This window comes from Camelus dromedarius, chromosome 1 (assembly GCF_036321535.1).
Source record: "Camelus dromedarius isolate mCamDro1 chromosome 1, mCamDro1.pat, whole genome shotgun sequence".
Classification (NCBI taxonomy): domain Eukaryota; kingdom Metazoa; phylum Chordata; class Mammalia; order Artiodactyla; family Camelidae; genus Camelus; species Camelus dromedarius.
In genome coordinates, this window is record NC_087436.1 from 45658448 (window position 1) to 45676608 (window position 18161).

The 18161-nt window shown below is 38.3% G+C and overlaps 1 protein-coding gene across 3 annotated transcripts in view; it reads right to left on the reverse strand.

The window, feature by feature from the left end:
• Window positions 1-2675: 2675 nt before the first annotated feature.
• EGF (epidermal growth factor) overlaps window positions 2676-18161 on the reverse strand; it is an 84514-nt gene continuing 69028 nt past the window's right edge. Inside the window, exons 19-24 of one of the 3 annotated variants that reach the window (XR_010379334.1) lie at window positions 17242-17386; window positions 12990-13157; window positions 10415-10532; window positions 7495-7600; window positions 4136-5596; window positions 2676-2892 (exon numbers count right to left, since the gene is read on the reverse strand). Coding sequence is in view for 2 of the 3 variants with exons in the window: in XM_010981085.3 (XP_010979387.1) it covers window positions 5346-5596; window positions 7495-7600; window positions 10415-10532; window positions 12990-13157; window positions 17242-17386 (788 nt within the window). In the remaining variant the exon portion in view is untranslated. Of the gene's footprint in view, window positions 5597-7494; window positions 7601-10414; window positions 10533-12989; window positions 13158-17241; window positions 17387-18161 lie in introns of all 3 variants that reach the window. The other 2 variants (XM_010981085.3, XM_010981086.3) reach the window with 2 other exon arrangements.

Below are 18161 nucleotides of genomic sequence, written 5' to 3' on the forward strand. Positions count from 1 at the left end.
CCTCTGTCATTTTAGTTATGTTCCATGAGTTGTGGTATATAGAATTTTCACAATTGTTCATTTCTATGTTCTAATTTCCATTATGATTTCATCTTTGACCTTTGTTATTTAGAAGTGTTTTTCTAATTTCCAAGCAATCTCACTATCACTTATGAGTTAACTCTAACTCAATTTTATTATGTTCAGAGAATATGGTCTACATTACTGCACTTATGTCTTGTGAAACTTCTTGAAGCTACGTTATGGATTAACACAAACTAATGTTCATGAATTTCTATATGTTTTTTATATATATGTATGTATGTATGTATGTATATGTATGTGTATATATATATATATATATATATCTCCAATTGTAATCATTATACTTTAAAGTCTCTATATCCTTACTAGTTTTTTTGTCTCCTAAGTTTATTAATTACCAAGAGTAGTACGGTAAAATCTGCTACTATAATAGTGTTTTCTTCAATACTTCTTGCAAGCTGTCAATTTTTTGCTTTATATATTTGAGGCTGGGTATTAAGTGTATATGATTTTAGAATTAGACTATATTTCTGGCAAACTGAACATTTTATCATTATGAAGTAATTTTTATTTCTAGTAATGTATTTTATTATTAATCTTCACTTTCCTTTGGCTTTGGATACAGTCTTTAAGAGTGAGTAAAATGGAAAGAATATCTGCCCCACTAACATCATAGTTTGGATTAATTCTCCTTAATGAGGTCAAATAAGATAACAAACACAAAAATCTTTAGTAAATTAAAAAGCACAATGCAAATGTAAGAACTCTGGAGAAAAATACTTTAATTCCACAGATACAAAGGCTTTTTGACCTCACTGCAAACTATCATATATACCCACATCTATGGGACAAGGAGGTTTAAATGAGATTTGGGTATAAATGGCTTAAAAGCTTAATCATAGTCCAGTCATTCCAGTTTTTTAGATAGTATTTCCTTATTACTGAGGCAACAGGTGAAAATATTAATAAAAGCAGGTGATGATAATGAAAAATTTTGGAAAGTTGCTATTGACAGATCAGGTGGTACTAGAACTCTAATTATGTATTTTCTTACCTACCATTAGAAGTTACCACCTGCATCTTTTGTGCTGCTGTCTCCAACTCTAACAAATTAATAAGTATTTAAAACTAATGTCCACATTCTACAGTGTATTTCTACCTGGCTTAACAGCTGCCAACAAATGTTACATAAATATCTCACTATAAAAAAAAGGGGAGAAAAAGGGGGGTGTTAGTCTCATAAAACATGACATATTTGTCTACTGTCTGAATTATGAAGGTGAACTAAGATTTTCAGTAGAAGCCTCTTCTAAGTTTCCTGCCTTTAAAAAAAGTAGATAAAAACAAAAAATGCTTTTCCCAGTTGTATCAAGGCAGTGTTGTCTCATAATAATATGGTCATTAATTTTCTTTACCTAATGCATGAAACTTGATAAATAAATTACTGAGTCCCAAACATGTATGTCTAAGGTAGTCATTTTAATGTAAAAAATAAAATTAAATGCTTAATCTGTCTTGATATTTATGCATTATGCCTCTTAAAATTTTGACCCAGCAGTTTAGGACTCTGCTCTTTGCCCCGTCTTCATGTGCCATTTGCTTGGACTAGAAACAATACAAACAAGGTTACCACAGTGTAAACTAATGCTAGGAATACAGTGGCCTCAAGAAGGGGCAAAATAATAACTATTACAATACCATTTGATTGTGTGGTAAGCATTATGCTAAGTACTCGGCATGCATTATTTCATTTAAAATCACAACAATCCTCTGACAGCAGTAGTGTTACTCTCTCCAACCTACAGAGGAGGAGACTGAAGTTGAGAGAGATTATGTAGATTGAACAAGGTAACAAAGCTAGCTAAGTGACACAACGGGATTCAAATCCAGATCTGTTGACTTCAGAGACCATCTTCTTAACCTCTACATTCTGTATTGCCATTAAATACGCAGACACCACCTCGTCTACCTGGAATCTACGTATCTGCATTCTAAGAATGCAGCTGAGAAAGACTAAGGACAAAATAAAAGGATGCAACCTGCCAAAAGTTTATGAGCTAAAACATCAGTACTTTATACAGGAAATGTTCTTAGTCTCTCCTTCAATACACATGTATTCTTACTTTACTTACAGTGCCAACTTGCTTGGTTATATGAACACAAAGTTTACAAAACAGAAGCAACAAGGAAGGTGAGGAGGACTGCCTACGGAAGGTAACTGATAGAGACATGAGAGCTGACAGCTTCAAAGTCCATAGAAGTAATAAAAATAAATAGGTTAAAGTATTTGGACTCAAGTTCTAAGGACCTCTGCTATGCAGTAAAGGAGCTCTGACATCACAAAACTGTAGCATGCTATTATGGCTGGTATGTAACGAGGTTCTTAGGTCATCAAGAAAACATGTAATTATGCTCAACATGCTTCATACAGTGGTAGAGAAAGAGTACTATCCTAAATTTGAAAAAAAAAAAAAAGAATATTTGGTGTTTATAGCAGAAAGGCTTTGTGTACCTCAATAACTCAGTGGTAGAAACACCTTAGTTTGTATGGGTGCTGCTGTTACTTTAAGTTGTTTCACACAAAGGAGGCCTCATTTAGAGCTAAAGAAACCAAGACACAAGTGCCTGACTCCAAAAGGAATCCATAAAGATACAGTTTTACTACACTTTATTATACTTTATCATTTTGGCAGATGAGTGGTATAAATGGAAAATAAGAACCCAAGTAACTCAGGCAATAATCTGGGATTGACCACTTTAAGTTTAGAATGCACTCTAAAGGCTTACTTGCTGAGTATGGCATGTCGTAATGCTCCTTCTGGCCCACCAGAAATGGAAACTGAACCATGTCAGAAGGCCAACTATTCACTGTAGAGGAGGCAAGAAAAGGAAATGACCACCAGCTAGGTAATTTATGTGCTTGCTAACGTCTGTTTCAGATATATGAGTGATTAAGATTCAGCATCCGTCACATTTTTTCCTACTGAGCTACGTTGTTGTAAGCATATGGCTACAAGTTCCAAACGGGCAAGAACTCTGCTTCAGGCACACCTGGAGTTGAAGAACTCAGCATGAAACAATGTGGAGAGAGCTTCTCATTTAAGGACTTTAAAAAAGAAGAAAAAGTAAAAACAAAACAGCAAAATCTTGCCTGTCACAGCTGCTTGAATTACCCAGCTATTTCCTTTCTCCCAGACTTTTTGTTGGTTTGCATGTATGTTTTTTAATATTTTCTTATTTAGTGCTTTTAACATATTTTCAATTATCACACGATAATCATTTATTCACATGAAAAGTTGGAAATCAAGGTTAACAGGTAGACCTGGAACCATATGGTTTCAAAAGAATCGAGTGTGCTAAACCTTCTATTAGGTGCTGGAGAAGCAGGCAGAATGCTCATGCTATATGTAGTAGGTGACATTTAGTCAAATAGAATCACAGTCACGCATTGTGCACAATGAGACCATGAGGTTTAGGAAACAAAAATATTCACTCTGGAAAAAATGCAAATCAAATATCTCAGATAAAAATGTCCTTTTTTACAAACAGGTTTTTAAAGAAGGATATTTCTAGTAGAGACGTGGAACATCAACAAAAGAAAATCACTTCAGGGTGACTTGCTGACTAAAGGACACAAAGTGTGTGTTTTTCTTTCCTCTGACTAGGGAGACGGTGTTGAGCCTGGTCAAGAACACATGGTCCCAGTTTATGAGGTATCAAGTCACTGAACAACTTGAAGATAACGGTTCAAAGTTAATGCTAGGTTTTGGGCCACTGTGGTCTCATGTTATCTCTTTGGTTATCATTGGAATCCTAAAAGAAACACGTGCTAAAAGAAAAATGCTCACTTGTGGAAGAAGGAAAAATATTTACCCTTAGGAATGTAACTTCCCCATCATTAAGGGAATTATGACTATTGTTTTTCTGGGGTCAATTCACTCATTAGAAATAAAAGACAGGTCTCTTCTGACCCTCCAGGTTATCAACTGTCAATTAAAGCAAAACTGAATACAGAAAAATCTGAATTAACTGAGGGAAAGGGTCATGCTGAATAATTAATAAAAGTTATCCTCCCCTCACCAAATCTTTACTAAAACTTAGAAGTATCTACCTGAGACGTGCTTCAACTCCTTTTCATGCTGACTTCTGGTATAACCAAAGTCCAAGGAGTTCAAGAGAAAGGAAAGAAAAGATAAGCAAAGGGAATAGTTAATGCATAAACTGAATAATCCAAAGCCCAAAACAATCCAGTTACTGTATTAGGTTGTGTAATTCATAGTAACAATGATTTGGCTGCAAGAATGATATTTAATTGGAACACCTTGTGAAATTTTACTTTATAACATCAGAGAGATTTCAAATTCTTTTTTTTCTAAAGTAACAATAGCAAGCTTGTAAATCATTTTGGCTTGACTCTAACATCTCCTTAATTAAAATTAAATTATAAATAAATTATAAATTACACATAAAAATTAAACTATAACTTATTAACTAAGTGTACAATAAAATTTTCGTTTAATGCTGATTTTATTTAAATAACTAGAAGAAACTGATTGCTGTCCAAAATGAAAATAAATCAGGTAATTTGCTTATAATCTCATATTTTGAAAATAAGTAAAAATTCTGTGCAAACACACAAAGGGGGAATTTACCATTTTCATTAGAAAAAAAAAACTGTGGGAGAAAGGACAGTAATGACTGAGAAACACAAGTCTCTTGGGTAATGTTTTAAAAGTTCAGTGTTTTCATTCAAAGATTTTAAAACAGAAAAAAAAAAGCCATCTAATTCTTAAGAGATCAGGTTCTAAGTTAGTACATTTTCCATTAATTTATCAAAATTTATTCTGCAAAATTACCAGCATGGACCACACTAATGAAAAATTAAATGCCTATAATGTATTGTAATAATAATTTTAATATTCTAACCATTTCATAAGATTAAGGTAAATGTTCTGTCCAGATAAAAGAAATTGTAACTGTATGACTGATTGCTTTAACCCCAGATTTCTTCTGGGGCTGCAGGTAAAAAAATCTGTGTGTACTGATTATAGAAGACAACACAGTTTACAAAGCACTACTGTCCCCCTTTTGGTTTCTAATGAGTTATACAGTGATTCTCCCAGTGACTTTTACTTGAAAACCCGCAGTGAGACTACTTGAAGGAAGACACAAAATCACCATGTGTATTTGTCTCTGACGCTGAGTAGGTGATTAGCTATAGAGACAGTAGAACAAAAATTTGTTTTTCCTCTACTTTTTGAAATGAAATACTACTGGCCATCAATAATTGTTCTTCTTGAGCTTACTTTCAATTCCAGTTTTCACTGAGTCACCTCCATTTGGTGTGGTGGATCTGGGGCTCTTTGCTGCCTTAATGGGTTAGCTGACAGGAGAGAATGGGACTTCTCAAGCCCCACAGCAATGGGTCGTACCCCACAGGAGGGTAGATGAAAGCTACACTTCATCCCCTGGAGACCAGAGCCTTTGTCACCAGATGAAGGGATGCAGCATCCTTGTTCTGCGCCCATATACATCTGGGGCTCCTTCCTCCACGGTGGTGACTGCAGTGGCCCTATATAAGAGAAAAAAGACATTTCAGTATTCACAGCACTCACAATGTCTAGCAAGAGAGAACCAAACAGTAGTGACTGGAGAGTAAGCCTGAAATATGAGGCACAAAATGATCCCATTTTCAAACCATTCTGGACCCAGTTTTTAAAGAATTACAGTACTTTTGGTTACTTAAGATGATTCAAAAGACTATGCTATCTGACACTGCTCTTTAGCTTTCCCTGTGTACTTCCTCTCTCCCCATCTGGACCATATGACTTGAGAACAGAGCTCTCAAGTACCTAGTACTAGTACCTCTCCCCTAGCAAGGTACTCTGCACTTAACCTGCCCTAGTTGATGTTAGCTAAGGTCAATGAATATGGTTCTATGGATCCACCACTGGTATAGCCTGTGGTTTAATGGGTTTTCCAGGAGTACAGAGAAAGAACTGGCTCAGGGCCAGTCTTATTTATCTCATTTTCCACTCTACCTCCCCACCTCCAATCTCTACATGCACTTTCGTAAACAGACATTTATGAGATGGCTGGACACAACTGGGAACATGATCACTCATACTGGGAGACAAGTATATAAGTGGCTCATAAAGAATGGGTTAAACTGCAACAGAATGAAGAAAAAGAGATTCTAATTTAATCCTGAGTACTCAGTTCTTAGTTCTTTTCTGAGTTTAACCATACTCTTTAAATTGCACTACTAATTATCTTGCAAAAATTACATTATATGTACCTCTAAAGGAGATTACCTTCATAAAAAAGAATTATTTGCTTTTAGCCCCTCAATAAAAAGTACTATGAAACTACAAGATATTCCACTACTTTCAAAAATGCTACTAATAACGACAAAAACCCAAGGAACTTTTGAAAATGCTAAATTTTCATTATCCAGGTAGAAACTCTAGTAACAATATATATTAAAATACATTTTACATTGTAGTTTTGATATTCAATGCGGAAGCATACCTTAATATCCAGAACCCTCCTCAAATTAGGAAATAACGTTATACTGAATTTGGGTTACATGGCAACATAGGTATGAGAGGGGGATTTAGAGTGAGTTTTCAAAACAACAAGTCTATGTTCTCTCTACAAGGAAATGTAAGGAGGAGAGAATGGTAATAAGCATATTTATGAAGGGCAAATACCAAAAAAATATAAGTGGGGCTGAAGTACCTCTCATTAGCAGAGGAACTATTTTTGTTGACTCAAAGTTTCTCTGAAACTTTCTAAAGGCTTATGATACAAAGCATGTTCAAACCTTGTCCTCTGAGTTAGGAAATACTACATCCAAGCCCAACAAGTTTATCATAATCCAACTCTTGGCAAAAGTATTACATCAAATCACATCTAACTCCACATCTACCTGAAGCAGACTGAGTTCCATAACAGTCTGAGAACGTGGGTGGATTTTATGGCCTCTCTCCCAGTGGTCTGGCTAGATTTCAAGATGGCCAGGCATCTGGCTGAGGACTAGCCCCTGATAAAACATAAATACTCCCACATCCCTAGGAGAACCCCCTCAGATCAACCTAAATTCACAAAAACCCTTCCTACAAGGACATGGAACACATGGTCTTGGAGCCATTTGCAATTTCACTGGAACCATACCTACAGATGCCAAAATAGACCCCAAGCCCCCAAAATGACCTCAAATTCCAATCTAATTCAAAAACAAAGAATCACTCATTCTGTGCTGGCTCAAAGGAATCTAGCAGACTGCTGTGCAACCAGAGTTTTGAGTGAAATGGTAACCTCACAGAAGATAAGAATCTAGTCCAAATATACTTCTCTGAAGTTCTATGTCATTTATAGCTTATACAATTTAACTATTGTTTCTGTGCATAGATGAGACTCTTCACGTTCACGGAAACCCTCAAGATCCAGGTAAAGATAATCATTCACCAGGCTCCAGAGAAGAAAACTGGCCAACATCTGCTACCAGGCCATCCTCGAGGGCTAGAGGTTGACTTCCATTCCTGAGGTTTTGATGTTCCTTTATAACCACAAACTGCAGAGAACAAAAGGGAGAGACAGAATATTGTTAAAATTCATAAATTATCTCAACATACATTAAATAAAAGTCTGTGGCTTGGTCATGTTCACCCTACGGAGGGTGGAAGCTGAAAGAAAGCCCCTGATCAAATTTATCCCTCTGGCTAATGAAAGATTCAGTTTTCAGTTAGAAACCTTATGTTACTCCCTATTAAAGCCACTAGGTACAGCCAATACCTTTACTGAATTACTCTTCTAATTCTGGAATCCCAACTTGTGGGTCATGGATCCCCGGGGGCTACTTTTTACTATAAGCAATCCAAGAATACACAAGTGGTCTGAGCACTGTCCACTGGCCAAATAATATTTCATACATGTACACGCTCCAACTTTTCAAATATGTGTGTGTGCTTAGTTAATAAAATTCACTTAAACGTGCTACCAAGTTCTGAGTAATCTGGGCTCACTAGTGGGAATAAGAACTAATAGTGCAACTGCTATTTTGCAGGGATGCATGAGATGTCTTTTCATGCCTGAACAGCTTGGGAACCAGAATTCTAAAAGTCAGGCCCAGAAAACATCATTTCTCTTTGGTCAACAAAATGATTATTTTTATCATTGTTTGTACTGTCCACATTTGACTGGGCACTTGCAGTGCGGGCTGGGCAGAGTTCACAGGCTCACAGTCACACCAGATAGATCAGGGATTAAAGCAGACTAATGATAAAAGGAAAGAAAAGAAGTGACCCCACGACCCAGGATGAAGGATGCAGTTTGGTGAAGTCCTTCCTTGCCAATCAGGAACACAGCAGAGGGAATGCCCCAAGGTTTTGGTTGATTATGCCCTATGGATTCAGAAGTGGGCCCTCTATATAATGAGCCCATAATGCAGAAATACAATGAGGAAAAGGGAATAGAAAAAAAAATCTCCTTGGTCATGTTCCTCTTTGAGAAAAGTGTAGGAAGAATAATGAATGGAGTTGATTAGGGAGAGAAACGTTAGTAAGAGAAGGGTAAGTCCTCTGAACACGTTTCCATTATCTTGTTTTCCACAACACTAATCACACTTCACCATCTCCTCCGCATCAGTGATCTCTGCAGTAACATACTGCAAAACTGATACATGACCCACTGTTTAAGGGCACATGCCCACTTTTCTGGCTCAAGCCAAAATCCAGCCCTCTGCACTGCAGATTTTCCAACCACATGCCTCTCTGTCAATAGGTCCCAGAATTCTGTGCTGGGTTGGGGAAGGCAGCCAATGGAAACAAATTTGTTTCTGCTGCTTCTCCTTCAGTTTGGGTGCTCAGCTCTCTCCCACCCGCAAAGATATCTGCAGCAACCATTGGTGTCGACGACAGTTCTGATGGCTGGGAGACTGAGCTCAGCATCCCCAGGCCTCCCACCACAGCCCTGAGCCAGCAAGCTGCTCACGACAGTGGCAAGTGTTTTTGATTTTTTAAAAAGCTAGATACACACAGACTGTGTTTCTCCTTCTCTCCCATGATTTAAATAAGATGAACTAAACTTGCTATCCGAAACTGAAGGAAGTACCATAGAGACTGACACATACAATCTGGGTAATCGAGAAGTCCGCAAAGTCATGAAGCTTCAAAGAACTGAGGACATTCTATAGTTAAGTCCACCGAGGTTCACACACCTACAAAATCTCCAGAGACAGACAGGATCTTAGAGCTCATATAATCCAAATACCTTGGAGTCCTGATGAGGAAACAGTGGTTAAGTGACTCGCTGAAAATTAGCCAAATGGTGAGAGAGGAAAGCCAGAATTCACAATTCTTACTGTATTTCTGTACTCAAGTTCAACCAAAAAAATAAGTATGCACTGAATGCCTATAACAGGCAGGGACAGATGATCACTTGTCAGTCAAAAGCACAGCCACAGGAAAGCTATTCTCTGGAAATGCAAGTGAGGTAGAGGCTGGGGAGTGGAAGAAATGACATGGAAAAGACCCCAAATGTTGCCTTTGCCCCTCCAAAACCTCTCCCTAATAACCTTTTCCCTAGGTGCTGCCAGGTTTTCATTCCCCCATGGACCTGCCAATAGTCCAGCCTCTTCCACAATATATACCAGAAATGATACCAACAACACACACTGAACCAGTCAAGTTATCTCTGACAGGATTCTGGAAATGGAAATTCCAACAATTTCAAGAGTGCCTGTCCCAAGTCTGCCCTCTAGTGTTGAGGGTCAATTGCTCAAGTGGATGATCTATGAAGCATTTTGAACTTCCCAATCATCCCTATGCTGTTTGGAAAATGTATAGGGTTGCCAGATAAAATACAGAATACCCAGTTAAATTTGAATTTAAATTTGGGCTTTTAGTATTAGTATGAATTTAACTAGGTGTCCTTTATTTTTGTTTGCTAAACATGGCAACTGTTTTGCTGCTGAAGTTTAGGGACTTAAAATATGTGTGAGAAAAGAAATGTTAAGAAAATTAGGAGGATAATCTTGGCTTTTTAAGGCATCCATCTGAAAGGGATCACCTAAAAATTGGGAATGACTTTTCACAAAGACATAAAAAGCTGTTACAGGAAAAAACTACATGATAGAAAAAAAACCCATAAATGTCCTGCGCCATTATGTTATGGCACTGCTTTAGCTTGTCTGATTAATTTGGGACACAGGTCCCCACCCCCACTGCCCACCCAGGACCTCCCCTGTTACTGGGGTGCTGGGCATTATTAGCACCAGGTGGAAGCTAGAACATGTTCTAGTCTCTTTGAACTCATTGAAGAATGAGAAAAAATGAACGAGGATTAATTTAAAACCAATTTCTTGCTTTGAGTACTTTAGTCACATTACCCAAGGTTGGGGACAAGAGGACATCCCAGTCTCGCCATCAGCAGGCCCGATACCACTCACACCTCTGCTGGACTCTTCATAAGGATTCTTTGGAGTTTTCGATAGCAGCTTCTGAGACCTGCAATAAAGCCAAAATGTGAGACAATCTCAAAACAAAACAACAGCACACTCACTGATGGGCAGGGACAACTACTTTTGCTACTGAAAATTAGGTACTTAAAATGCATGGGAGAGAAGTATTAAGAATACCAGAAGCATAACTTTGGAATTTTAAGGTATTCTTTCCTGCATTACTTTCCAGATGATGCTTCACTCTTTCCAAGGTACTGTAAGAAGAGAGTGGAGGGCGTGGGGTGAGGCAGAGGGGAGCCATGCAGTCATGGACACATTGATTGAGTACAAACTATATCCTAGGCTCTGTCCTAGTACCAGTGACTGGAAAAACAACAACAAAATCTCTACCTAAATGGACTTAGAATTTTGTGGGGGAGGGAGTGCCTATGGAAATACTATCACAGCAATTGTGTGACACACCCTCTATTAGCTCCATTTTACAAGTGAAGCCAGCAGGGCTGGACAACAGTATTGATGCACCCAAGGCACACAGCTACCAATGGCAGCCCAGGAGGTGGGTCACAATGACACAAAGCCTAGGTTCCTTCCTTGGCCTGCTGCAATTTCAAAGGCGTCAGAGCAAGAACACAAGGAGTGGAACACCCAAGAGAAGACTGTCTCGTAGCTGCCAAGCCAGGGAATGGACTAGGTGTCCTGCCTCCAAATCTAGTTTTATAAAATACTTATTTGACAAACATTAAGTGCTAGTCTTTTCAAGGCATGATGTCATGCCCTGGGGGGAGGAAGGGAGGGAGATGGAGCCTTACAGTGGGATCCCTGTCCTCAAAGCATAGCCTTGAGAGAGAGAGAGACAGGTACACACTGAGCACCCATTTAAGGGAAGGCAATGAAGGAAAGATGGTGGGGAAGACCACCAGCCAGACTCAAGACTCCAAAATGGCACTGCTATCTTGGGGTAGATGGCAGCTTAATTTTCACTAGGAGCACAATGCTTGGTCAGACAGGCCTGCCTGCACATTCTGAGGAACGGCAATAAGGAAGGCAGGGGCTGCTGGGGAAGCCCGTCCCAGAGCTATGAATTCCATGTAACAGATAGTACTAGGAAATGGTGTGGGTTATTATTTTTAATCAAAGGCAATGAGGAAAAAAAATTAAGTGGCTAATAGAAACAGTTTCAAAGTTCCAAATTATAGTTTCTGACATTACTTTCCTGTTGATTTCCTTACAAAGGGGTCCTTCCAAGAAATCAAGTTTTATGAAGTAATAATATCTTAAATACTTTAAAATTACTTAGTTCCACAAACATTAATCTTTTCAGAGATACACAAGACAAACAGTATTGAGCAGTCGATATAGAAAAGTCAATCTACACAATCTGATACAAAAGGAGGAGCAACTGATTTTAACTCTTTAAAGAAAATTGTTAACATATCTAACTTAAAAACTCAATGCTAGAGCTCTATTTATTGGTATTCATTAGTAATATGGCAATGTTTAGACTGGCAGTTTTAATTTGATCTTAGCAGAATCTTACTATGTCACAGCCCATAGAATAAGAAAAAATACTTAATAATTATAGTATATATGTACTTAAGTTTCTTCCTTCTGTTTTTTCTACATTATTTGCCAAGCATCTACTTGTCTTTTGATGTTCTGTCCAATGGGATGAACCACAGATTATACAATATTCTTCCTACAAACATCCAAGATACTGATTGAATACCAGCCTAAAAAGTACAATGGTTACTGATGGACCACTGAATTAAAATTTCAAGTTTGTACCTGAGAATCCTGCATCTCAAAAGAGAAAAGGGTTCAGAATATGTGACTCCTTGGGTAAGATTACAGTTCATGGAAAATCATAACAATAACAACAGAAAGCATTTATTAATTCCTATATGCCAAACTACAATAGTACATATAATGCTTTTCAATATTGATGATAGTGGAGATACTATCCTACTTTTTAAGATAGTAAATAATGAGCAAACAATGCGATGCCCATTTCTTCACCCTTATGTAGTTTTTTTTTTAATTGTGTAAATAGTATCATTCCACAGTTTTAAACTTTTAACTTGAAATTATTGAAAACATAAGCTTCAAGAACCAGAAGCTTCTTTCCAAGTTAGGGAAGATACTGATTTTCTTGAACCAAAGTTAATACTTTGTGGGAAATCAACTCAGTGGAAGGCAGCCATGAAAAATTATAGTTACATGCAGGCTGTGGGGAGAAAAGCATGTGATGCTAAAAGAAAAAAGTGGAATATAAAAATGCACTATGGTAAATAACAATCCCATAAACTACACAGGTCTATGAGCAAAGACTAGAATGGAACAATAAAACCACTGATATTTTAGAGCAGTGAAATCCTGGACCATTTTTTGTTTTCTTTTAGTGCTATTCTACTTGTTAAATGAAATAACTGTGTAGAAGAAGCTCATTGCAAGGAGCTCCCGGGAGCTAGAAGGAGGTTGAAAGTGCCAATGGAAGAAAAGTCACCTGTAGTAGTGAGCCCCCCACAGCCCCAGGAGCAGCAGCAGGACCAGTGCCACCACACAGACAGCCACCACGGTGATGCTCTGCTGCTGCCCGTGGTCAGCGTGGCGCAGATCCCACCATGTAAAGTCTTGAGACTGACATCGCTCCCCGAAGAAGCCAACAACACAGCTGTGACAACACACAAACAGAGGTCAGCAGTGAGCCATGGCCATACATGCTAATATTTTTACACTCAATAGCCAGCCGTCTCTCAACCTCTGCATTTCAGCCTCAGCTCTTTATTGGAAGCATATGGAAAATCCATCAAAGGTGTGTTGAAAGCACTCTAGTTGACAAGTTAATGCAGCATGGACTTCCCTCATTGGTCTGTTGGCCCTGGGATAAATAGGGGATTATTTGCATAGCACCTCCATAAGGCTTTGCAGAACATTGGTTAAAGACCAATCTCTGTTAGGCTAAAATCCTATCAAGAACTCTTTCGAAGACCAACAAAGCAACTCTGCCTTATGAGCCAAAGAAGTTTTGGAACAAATGTTTGGCCAGACTGCAATGAGTACAGGTCGAAGGAAGGAAGAATTTGAAGGCAGAGTCTTACTTGAGACCAGGCTGTAAAAGGATATGAGTGGTCTCTGAAGAGGAAGCACAGACTGCAGAGGAAACCACTCTCCCTTTTTTCTTTTTTTAATCACTACAGGCCAAGAGGTCTCAGTGGCGACACACAAGCATTTGCCTAGTTTCTTCAAGATGGAAAACCTAAAGGAGGAAAATCAGCATTCACTGCTGCTTCATTAGTGAAGCTGTGACTGGAATTACCAGAGACCAACACAAATGTGAAGGTTTGTGATCCTTCAGATGAAAGTAGGTGAAACAATGCTGCCATCTACTGGGAATGCATGCTTCCAGAAACTCGGGATCTTGGATACAACAACTATATTCTATTATTCTTTGCGAGAGCATAAACTTTAAAAATATTCTATTACTTTCAGATTCAAACTACTATATATAAAATAAATAACAAGGGCCTACTGTTTAGCACAAGGAACTATATTCAAAAACCTATGATAAAGAACTTGTGAAAAAGATATATACACGTATAACTGAATCACTGTGCTGTACACCAGAAACGAACACGACATTGTAAAACAACCATACTTCGATTAAAAAAGAAATAAAACAAGCAGCACAGAAAAATTCTATTAAAAATTTTGTGATGCTCACTTGTTAGGAATTTCTTCCCCTTGGCCCTGGATCCACGGTCTCTATGCCCATGTCCCCACTTTATTCCAAATGGAGGTGAAGGAATGAATATACAGTGAGTTGATACCAGTCCCTGCGGTGGGAAGAGGCAGTGTGGGAAAAGCTCTGGATGAAGCAAGCACCTAATGCACGGATGAAGCCCGTGAAGGTCTCGAGTCTAACCCCTGAGTTGGTCATTGGAGCTTTGGCGAGGCACTTTCAGAGACAGGAGGGAAAAGAACTAACATCTGTTATGCACCTTATGTTTCTGATACTGTGCTAGGCACTTTCACTTATTTTATTCTTGATGGCACATCTCCAGTTTACAGATGAGGAAGATGAGACTCAAAGAGGTTAAGTCATTTGTATCAGGTCACATAGCTAGTGAATGGCAAGTCTGGTGTAAATGGTTCTCTGATTTCAAAGCCTGTGTTCTTTTTACTACATTGGGTCACTTTCAAAAAGGGTTTTAAGCTCCATGCACCTCTGAAAAACTATTCTTCTAGAACTGACCCTGTAAGAGAATGCAGGATCTGAGTGTAGGTAGCAGAAAGGACCACCAAGTTACCCCCTGACTGTCCAGGATGTTGTTTTAATTCTAGCTGTCTTTGCATGTAGACATTTACTATCAATGCCTAGCAGCCACTTTTAAACTGCTGAATGTTAAAAGGCCGTATCTCTAATCCTCTCAGAGATTTTAGGCTCTCAAAGAATATAACAAGCTCATGACAAGAGACCTGAGGAGCCAAGGCAGGCTGCAATATCAAAGCCTCTCAGCCTTGTAAGGCCCCAGAGCAGCCAGCCAGAATTTCACATAGGCGGGCCACACACCACTAGCTCTTTGGGTTATCAGTTAGTTCTTCTCCTATACCAAACACAAGATTCTCTGGCCAAGTAAGTTTCAGTTTCCATGGTCAAATAATTTCAAGAAATTCTGGACTAAACTAAGGTCAGTAAGACTTTTTCATGTGTTGTGGTGTAAAATGAATCAAGAACTGAAGGCTAGCATATGCAGCATTTCTCTAACTGATTTAGCCACACAACTCTTTGTTTATGAAATGTTTCACAGCACTGATGTTGGGGGAACTTGGGTGGAAGAAGATCTGCCTGGAAGGGATCCAAACCAGAATAAATGAAGACCTCTTCTGTGGTCAGGAGGTTTGGAGTCCTCTGAGAATCCCCCGAGCAGGGAACCCGTGAAGACAACTTTGGGCATGGAGACTTTCAGTTCTCACATCCTCTGCGTCCTTGGGGCAGCCAGGGGGTCCCTGTATCTGAGGGGAGCTTCCACGGCCTCCAAGCAACCTTTATCAACCTTCTCACAACATTAAGAACACTCTGTACAGAATGATGCCTATGAAGTGTTTCAAATCAAAGTTGGACTGGGAAGCACCCCCTAGAGACATTTTATTATGGAATTAAATACAAGGTGAGGTCATCAGGGCAGGGAAGGAGGGAAAGGTTGAATGTTTGATTAAACCATGTTTGTATTAAATACAGAATTCAAAAACAAAGTTATGATCCAGATTAATAGGAACTCTGGTGATATTTTAAATATTGCTTTCAATGAAAGGTCCTTAAAATTAAGTGTTAACTTCAGTTTAATCGTCATTTTGTGCAGCTTGTGTTTAAAACATTATCAGGGGAATATGATATTTTCATCAGGATTTAATGACAAAAAAGCAGTGTGCTAAAGAGTTCACAATTCATTTAATGAATTCGGTCCAAATGAAATTAATATGCTAACTGCAATATGCAACCCTGCAGTACCCTCATACTATAACAATGCCTTTTGTAACCCAGAGTTCAAGTATCAGAGAGAAACGCAAACCATGACTAACACATTTGTCTTCAGAATTTCACTATTTGGAATAGTAAGGAGCCACAAACAGGTAAAAACAATTTGATTCTTATTATCAAAATCAAGGATGATTAATGTTAAGTACTAAACTTTACCTTAGGTTAGAAAATCACAGCATAAAATATGAATATGGAAGCAGATTTCTACTAGAACTGTGTTATTTTTGCTAATATTCATGAGCAATTTTCACTATTTTTGTCAGGCTGACATGATTTATAATGCAAGGCCATACACTTTATCACAGAATATAACTTGTTCTTCTATAAATTCAGACTATGTTTCTGCTGAGTATTATTGATAAAATAATCAAAGCCTTTAAGCTTATAGCATCTATTTGTGAGGACTGGAATATTCTATCACTCCTTCCTCAGCCACGTAGAAAATTATTCATGAGTCAGGAGTCTAGCCATAAGAGACCTATTTATTTTTTGATTCCCTTATATTGCCTTCAAAAAATGAAAGTAATTAAAAATAAGATTTGATCCAGAACTAGATCTTGTAAGTGTAGTTTTACTGAAGACTCTGAGGGGGGTAGTTTCCAAGTGAGTGTGGTGGGAGCACCTCACAGTTCCAGGGCTTCTTTGAACCCTCTCTTCAGGTCGACACTTTGCCCACCGAAATCATAACGGGGACAAAAACAGAGGAAAAGGCAGCCATGGCTGCATCCAGCAGTTATTACCAAACAAACAAACCTCTAAATGCCAACTATTAGGAAGTAAAAGGGGGGAAAATATATATATATACACACACAAATAGTTTTGAGAATTGAAGGCAAGATGTCTAGTGTGACACTTTTTAAATTCAGAAACACAGCATAGATGCTCTTCATCTGTTTGGCAGAAAATAAATCAAAGTTTTAAGAAATCTTCTCAGTTTAATCCCCAGACTGTATCAGTAGTAACATCAAGATATTTAAGTAACAGGGAAAATCACCAATTCCTTAAATTTTATATTTACCACTGGCACCTGGTGTGTGTGGGGGTGTAATATGCAAGGAGGGTGCAACACATGTATGTACACACACACACAATTTATATATGTAAATGCATATGGAAAAACCTAATTATAGAAAAATCTCAATATAAATTTTATAAATCCACTAAAAGTTATGGCTGCAATATATCTCTGTGCTGTCAGAAAAACAGGTTGACTTACGTGCAGGCAGAGTGGTTGATTAGTTCAAGATAAGTACACACACCACCGTTGAGACAGTACCCATGATAGGATGGCGGACATTTGCGGTACACACTTCTCACAGAATAGGGGCCATCCTCCCTGAGGTAAGACACCGGAGTAGAGTCTAGGAGAATCAAGGCATTTCTGTTACTTTCTGAACTGATTAGGGTTTTTCAGATATCAAAAACAGGCACTAATTTCTGTGAACAATTTGTGAGATAGAACAATAGTTTCACTTTCCTAATCAGACTTTATGTCAATCACCATGAAGCCAGCCATTCCTCCTTTAGGTTCAGTATTATCTGACATAAAGCATACTGGAGGCAAGTGAGAGAATGGTCAATCCTAAAATCGTATGAATCCCAAGTCACTGGTATTATTATAAAAGCACATCTGTCATCCATAAACACACACCACGTAAAACAAGTTAGCTTTAAGGTCTTGCTGAACTACAGTATCTTTTTACGGCTTATGTATAAACCACTCACCACTACAGAGGCTACTACCCCAGTTTCCTGGGAGTCTCAAAAATTTCTCCTACACAATACTTTCTTCTAAAAATGATTTAACTTTCAGGGGAACCCTCAAAGACAAGAGTAGCAACTTTGACAAAAAGGAAATGTTACAATAACAGAGGGGAATGCCAAAATGGTAACATCCCTTTTATTGAATGGTTCACTGCTCTTTAAAAGGAAAACATTAGGGTGTGTAGCTGACTATGTAAGTATTAGCAGTCTTCCAAGGCCTTTAAGAAGAGCAAGTTGTTTTAGAAAATAATGTGCTAAAAAAGCAGAGACCCAAGCGAGTGCAGAACTTTCCTTCCTTAGGATGCTTTCTGCTTGCAGAGCTGAGTCAGGTAACTAGCTGGCAGTGACAGGGAGAGAGCCCCTGATCCTGGC